The sequence below is a fragment of the Notothenia rossii genome (assembly GCF_949606895.1).
Source record: "Notothenia rossii genome assembly, chromosome: 4".
Lineage (NCBI taxonomy): Eukaryota > Metazoa > Chordata > Actinopteri > Perciformes > Nototheniidae > Notothenia > Notothenia rossii.
The window spans coordinates 5,569,634-5,577,128 of NC_136902.1; the positions used below are offsets into that span (position 1 = coordinate 5,569,634).

The 7,495-nt window shown below is 39.9% G+C and overlaps 1 protein-coding gene across 1 annotated transcript in view; it reads right to left on the reverse strand.

Moving 5' to 3' along the window:
* The window catches only part of sema3ga (sema domain, immunoglobulin domain (Ig), short basic domain, secreted, (semaphorin) 3Ga), a 35,410-nt gene that overhangs the window by 3,862 nt on the left and 24,053 nt on the right, over positions 1-7,495 (reverse strand). Inside the window, exons 11-15 of the mRNA XM_079674762.1 lie at positions 5,028-5,172; positions 4,408-4,630; positions 2,885-2,973; positions 2,527-2,568; positions 567-724 (exon numbers count right to left, since the gene is read on the reverse strand). Coding sequence (XP_079530888.1) covers positions 567-724; positions 2,527-2,568; positions 2,885-2,973; positions 4,408-4,630; positions 5,028-5,172 — 657 coding nt within the window. The remainder of the gene's footprint in view (positions 1-566; positions 725-2,526; positions 2,569-2,884; positions 2,974-4,407; positions 4,631-5,027; positions 5,173-7,495) is intronic.

The window sequence follows — 7,495 nt, forward strand, 5'->3', positions numbered from 1 at the left end:
GAGACGTGTTACCATGGAAACCAAACAATGGTGTAGCTGTATTAAAGTCAGAGTGGAAACAGTCGTGTGTAAATCTGATTTTGTCAGAAACCGGGAGAAATGCGGGAGAAATATGACCCCGGGAGGAAACCGGGAGAGGGCAATGAAATCGGGAGTCTCCCGCCAAAACCGGGAGGGTTGACAAGTATGATTATGATACGAAATAATTCGATATGATACGATACTATAATATACAATACGTGGGGATGCGATACGATATGATATGATACGATACTATACCGTACTATATGATATGATATTGATACGGTAGCATTCTATAATACTTTTTTTGTGAGATAACATTTTACATTTTCGCAACATCAACAAGGACAAGATATTAAGTGAAGAAACAACAGACACTTAACATTTCATTTCATTTTCAAGACCCAATAAGGGACATTTTATCTGGGATTAAACTGTAACAAGCGTCTTTGGGTTTCTAGAAAAGCGCATATAAGTATCGTGTATTATTATTTAATTTGAGTATTGACGGGTGCAGTAAAGCGTGCTTCAGTGTGACCCCTGACCTCTTGGTGGAGGGGGTGAAGGCGGAGCAGCTCTCCCCGTCCCAGGCGCAGTAAGGGTCTCGGGCGAGGCAGCAGTCTGAGCACGCCCGGCCGTAAACCCCACAGCGGTGCAGAGACACCTGGGTCAGCCCCGCGTCCGATGACACGTACAGCTGTTGCTGTTGGGAGGCAAGAGAAACACTTTAAAGGTCCCTTATTATACTGTTTTTCATCAATATATCACAGGTCTCAGATATATACAGAACATGTCTCTGATTGGCTGAAACACCAAACAGATCATTGCAGCATTACCCATAATCCCCTCTGTTTCAGCCCTGTTTCCAAAGTGATGATTCTCTGTCTGTTACTTTAGATGAAAATAAGGAGCCCCTCCCCACGCCCCTCTGAGAGATTTGGTTACAAAGAACTCAAGAGGCCCACTTTAGTTCCGATATAGTTCCGAAATGTCGCGTTCACACCAAAAAGAGGCGGAACTAAAATTAGTTAATGAGAACCTTTTTACCCCCTTCTCCGTCCCTGCTAGACAGCGGGTACTTTCGTGGGAGGAAAAGGTTCCCATGTGTGATTGGCTGGGCGGATTGCAAACCACGCCCCGTAAAACTCCCAAAATGTTTTGTGAAGCTGCCATTTTATTATCCTCGCATTAGCATTATTAGCATTAGCCCAGTGCACCAACGCAGAGAGACTAACTTATGGAAACACAAAAGAAAACATGGGAGCGGTGGAGATGAGGAGGTGTCGTCGTTCTGGAGATTTACTCTGAAGGCTTCAGTAGAAGCTGCTGGGAGTCCCAGCAGCTTCTACTGAAGCCTTCCCCAACTCCGGGGACTTCGGGTGGCAGTATACGCCGTGAAGTTGTTTGCGGCCTGCCAGTAAAACCCAAAGCAGAAGAAGAAGAAGTGACGTCAGCGGCTTAATTTGTGTAATCTTCTCTCAGGGAAAAGTACTCCGGTGTGAACGCGATCTGAACTTAGTTCATGAGAACTAAAGAGTTGTCATGAATTAATTTCTGATGAACCTTTGTGGGAAAAGTACTGCGGTTTGAAAGCGGCTAATGGTGCTCTAGGAGGAGATTCAGGTGATAAGGTGGAGGGTGGGGGTACCTTGGTTGCTGATTGGCTAATGGTTACTCAAGCCAAAACATTGTTATGACATCATAAAGTGGCCAAAATCTGATCAGCTCGTTTTCAGACAGGTTTTTATAGAAATGGATCAAAAAGAGAGAGAATCTTTGTTCCTGAAACTTTCAGAGTCTCTTTCCACAGAGGGGACACATGTTGATGTAGAAGAGACATGAAGAAGAGGGGACACATGTTGATGTAGAAGAGACATGAAGAAGAGGGGACACATGTTGATGTAGAAGAGACATGAAGAAGAGGGGACACATGTTGATGTAGAAGAGACATGAAGAAGAGGGGACACATGTTGATGTAGAAGAGACATGAAGAAGAGGGGACACATGTTGATGTAGAAGAGACATGAAGAAGAGGGGACACATGCTGATGTAGAAAAGACATGAAGAAGAGGGGACACATGTTGATGTAGAACAGACATGAAGAAGAGGGGACACATGTTGATGTAGAAGAGACATGAAGAAGAGGGGACACATGTTGATGTAGAAGAGACATGAAGAAGTGGATTTTGCATAATAGGTGAACTTTAAACTCAGTGGGGTTTGGTTCATTGATGTACATTTGCTAAATGAATTCTGATTTGTGAACTGAAATGTGTCTTTCAGAAGTCAAGTCAAGTTTATTTATAAAGCCCTTTTCAACACAAGTGCTTTATAAAAATGAAAGACATTAAGAGCATTAAGAAACATATTATAAAATGGCATTTAAAAACACTCACTTACAGTAAAGGCAAAGATAACAAAATGTGACTAAGACAGGTACATGCATATAAGTCACAGTGCAGTGTGAGATATTAATATATCAATTCAATAGAAGAAGTAACTTACTCTCTTAGACGATATCTTCATGGTTTTCACTGGAGCTCTGGACTGGAAATTGATAAAAGAGTTAATACATTTGTTATCTTCACGGCCTCCTGTATATTTTATACTTTTTAATGCTGCTTTAATTCTATTTTGAGATGTTTGAATTCAGTATTGTTCATTTCTACTTATGTGCAATGCCTTGTTTTTTCTGCTGCTGCAACGCAAACATTTCTGAAATTGGGATCAATAAAGTAGCTCTTATCTTACCTTATGATAAAAAAATATCATTATTTAATCCTCTAACAAGGGATAGAAAAACAATTGCTTTAATCTAATGATATGAGATTAATAATAATATCGAGGACATATTGAGACGTACCCGGAAAACCTCCACTTCCTCCAGCGTCAGCTCCTCCATGCTGGTCGGGTCCTTCGGCAACACAATCACTTTTTGGACGGTGCCTCGATCTGGAAATTACATTTAAAATGTTTATTGACAACATCTAAAAAAAAACAAATGTATGACTTATTAAAAAAAGTATATAACTCTCCCAATGAGGAATCGTGTTTGTTAAATATGTTTTAAAGAATAAAAACAATAAAGATCAAGATATTATTCCCATTTGGGTCCTTTAGGTCAGTGTTTCTCAAACTCTTTCACACCAAGGACCACTTAACCAATAAAGAAACATTCACGGACCACCTAACTCCACAGATATCCCAAAACAATAGGCCTGCTCACCACTCCAACAGGATTAGCAGCCTAATGACAGCTTAACCTTCTCTACTGTATATCGCCTCGTTCAACCAATAAATCAACAATACAAATACAGATTATAAGCATTTAGTTCAAATGCGATTTAAAATGCTCTCATGTTTTACACCTCTTATGAAATGTAAACTACATTTATTACGGAGTTTATGTCCGAGCCAACAGACTCACAGATCGCTGGCTACTGAGAGATATGCGAAATACACCGCATATACGACACTGTGGATTTTCAAAACAAAATACAGTAAACCGATGATCGCAGGCCCAAGTCTAACTCTCTGAGGTCTAAGCCATTTGTTCACATGTTAGGCTCGCCTGGGCTTTTTTTGTAAAAATGCTATTAAAACATGAACCTTGGTGACCATCGGGCTGGCCTGCGTGGTCTGCCTTCAAAACAAAAATAAAAGAACGTGTCTGCAGCCCCAACAACAGCCTCTGATCATCAACAGGCTTCATGCAATGCTTCATCAGATGTATTAGATAATAATCTCTATCCCACTCCTAACACATCTACATCTACTTCCAGCATGGATACATGTTCATAAAATACATCCATTGTTTGTTTTATACGCTTCTTGAAATAAAAAATAAAAGACATAGTTTAAAACTATGTGTTTTATTTTTTATTTCAGAAACTATTAGTTTTTCTAGAACAGATTACAAATCGCCTGAAAATGGTACAAACAAGTGGCAACACGTGTGACGAAGGTGTTGCGCTGAAACTTAAGCTCGCTCCATTGCGGAGATATTCCCGCGAGAGTGCGGAAAACATTAATTAATTAATTAATTTCAAATGTGAAATTTTACCAATATACTCACGGACCACTAGGGGGCACTCACGGACCATCAGTGAGCAATGCTTTAGGTGTATGTACAGAAGAGTTTCATTGCCATTTCTACACTGTATCTTTGTGCATATGACCTTTGAATCTTTGAATGTAAATAAAGCTTTTTCAATAGTTTTTGAATAATAGGTTACAAAATAAGTTTAAGTCTCTCTGTCTCACTCTGTTGTATCAATGTTGTTCAGGCTGTTCCTGTCTTTCAGTGTATGGCTATGACCCAGCAGATAAAAGAAAAACAAATAAGGTTCTCAATGAATGCTTGGTAATGCAGTGCGACGGCCTCACCTGTCCCCAGGAACAGCACCTCGTAGCGGGCGTCCACGGCGTCCACCTGGTCCACCACCAGCGCCGTGAAGCGGTAGTCCACGCCGGTCCTCACCACCAGGGGGCGGCGGTGTATCGGGTACACCGGGTTGATCATCAGGGGGTGCGCTCGGATGAAGTTCACTGTCTCGTCGGAAAAGTTCTTGGAGGAGCCGATCCCGGGAGTGAAGGTTCCTCCTGGACACTGGAGGGGAGGAGGGGAGGAGGGGAGGAGGTGGGGGAGACATCATTTGGTTTTACTTTGATGCAGGTTTTTCTTTTTTTAAATGAATAATTTGCTAACTCTTTTAATCTCAGAGCCGTTTATTTTAATGGTAAGAAGAAAATAAATGATAATAAACAACCCAACAAAGTATTAAACTAATACATTTTAAACAAATTAAAAAGTTGTTTTTAAAAATAACATTAACAGGCTTCATAATAAATAATAATACAAATAAATAAAAAAAACGCTCAAAGAAACATGAAATGAAAAAATTCAAAATAAATAAACATTTCTATCAATAATAATAATAATATTAACATGAATTATAATATAATATAATATTTTGAAATAAAAAATAAAAATAAAGGTATCGTACAGATCCAGGCCGTGGGTAGGGGATCTTCCCGGTGTACTCCGTCCACTGGTAGTTATGTCCGTGTTTGTGGGCGAACGGTCCGTTGAAGACGTTGCGGATGTCGGCCATCGAGTAAACGCAGACCGCCGAGCCCTTAAACACAGAGCTGCAGCACAAACACAGCAACAAGAAGGTGGTTCACTTAAAATGCAAATTGTGTTTTCAAATATTCAAGTATTGAATGTTTGGAATTCTGTTTGAGTTTTTTCCTCTTTTACTGAAAGAGTAGATATGATCTGATTTGTTTAGCGGATTTTGTGCAATATTACAAAATAAAAACATCTTGAGAATTGTTCAAAGTGTCAAACATCACTCCAAATGACCATTTTAAGACATCTTCACAAACCCCATAAGAAAAGTAATTCTGTCAGCTTCACCTGCCCATCAGGACTGGATTAGAGATATATTTGTCTTTGTTAATATGGAATAAATGAGATGTACGCTGAGAGGGTCGTCTGCTAGTTTTAAGAAGACATGGGGACCATTTTTTGCATATACTGATCAATTGATAAACATGCCTAATTTGCTGGAATGACTTAATTGGTTAATTACTGCACTCAATATATGTACGAGTATATGTGAGCACTCATTTACAACTGCCATGTTTCAAGATCATTTCCTAACTGTCAGAGGTGACCTATCGTGTTTGTTTTGTTTGCTCGTGGCCTTTTTTGTTTTGTTTTACCAGACAGACCCCTACCCCTAAAGACACAGGTAAACTTAGCTAAAGTACTTTTAAATGGTTTGTGGGTCAAACTAGAGGCCAGTTTTATTACTTTCGGAAAAAACTAAAGGATCTTATAGTTCCAGGGTGGACTATAGAGTACATTTTCTTAGTTGTACTAAAACTATTGTGAGCTTTATAGTAGGATACAAGGTGCAGTGGGTATTTTCTTAGTTTTGGGGAAAACTTTGACAGTCTTTTAATGTTTCTTTTATCTTTTCTTTTTAATGACTGTTTTTAAATGCCTTGGTCTGAATGTCTTTCATGTTTATAAAGCACCTTGAATTGCCTTGTGTTGAAAGGGGCTATATAAATAAACTTGCCTTGCCTGTTTAGTCTCCTTCTCTAATCTGGTATTTCGTACCTGTTTTTGCATTACCTAAAGCCCAATGTGATACTCTGTACACATCTGGTATTTGTCTGAAAACCCAATCAAAAAAGTCTGAAAAAAGGAAAAGTAATTCTCTCATTTGTTTTGACATTTGGAGATGTCTGCGAGATTTAGATTTTTCCGCAAGTAAATGGCGAGCACTTGTGTCCTGGAAACTGCTCAGAAACCTCTTTAACATCAACATATCTATGAAAGCCAAACATCTTCTGAATGCTGTAAATCTCTGGTCTCTGTTTGTAAAGTTTCATGAGGCTGTGATTCTCCTAAAGCTCATTTTGTGTACACGAAAATCCACTTTCAAACCAAGGTCTCACGACAATAAAAAGGCAACTAGCATCATCACAGGGGGAAACTACGGAGCTCATTAAATCCACCAGAGTCTCAGCATTTCAATGAAGCAACTCCAACACTGTTTAGGGAAATATTCACACACACCATCTTTAGACATTCAAAGAACTGCATGTTTTTTACCCCAAACTGCATGTGATTAGCATAAAGTGGGCGGGTCTGTGAAGGGGAGTCAGGGGTCTCTATAGAACCCATTTTCATTCAGATGTATAGAGGTGAGAGGTCGAGGGACCCCTGTGACCACGTTTCTCCCTCAACTAAATCAAGGCTTTCTTAGGAGCGATAATAAACCTCCCTCCCAAACACATTCCTAAAGTTGTGTAGTTTAATTTGACGCAAGAGTGGTCATTTTAAAACGAAGTAGCTACGGAAACATAGCATTGAAGTATTATTTTGTATTTAGTGATTGTTGTGCTTTTATGTATGTCTTAATGTGTGCATATGTATAAATCTGTTGATTGTTAAATGAAACTCAGCGCAAGTTCTTTCAGGAAGACTGGGATACATTCAGTCCGCAGCTGCTTATAATCAGCTCATCACAGGCTTCCTGCTAACCAATTACATTTCACCTCATTCTCCAGCAGCCAATCAGCGAGCTGCAGCCAAACTTTAAAATGGTTCTCCTCTCTCCTGCAGTCAGCTGTGATTTCAGGCGTTCATGCTGCGGCCCGCCTCCTCCCCGTCCACCTCCTCCCCGTCCGCCTCCTTTCATCACATCCAGAGCCAGGAGAGCTAATCCAAAGACCTCATCACATCCCCTCTTCATCCCATCTCCTCATCAAATCCAGATCTTCATCATCATCACCAGTGTCTAGACCCCGGGGGGTTCATATGCTCACGGCTGCATTTCCCCCTTTAGATATACCATTTCAGGATCGAGGTCTAATCGCCAAAGACTTAACATTTATAATTTGGCATGTGTCAATAAATGTTCTTTAAACAAAATGAAGTCTCTCCTGATTGAAC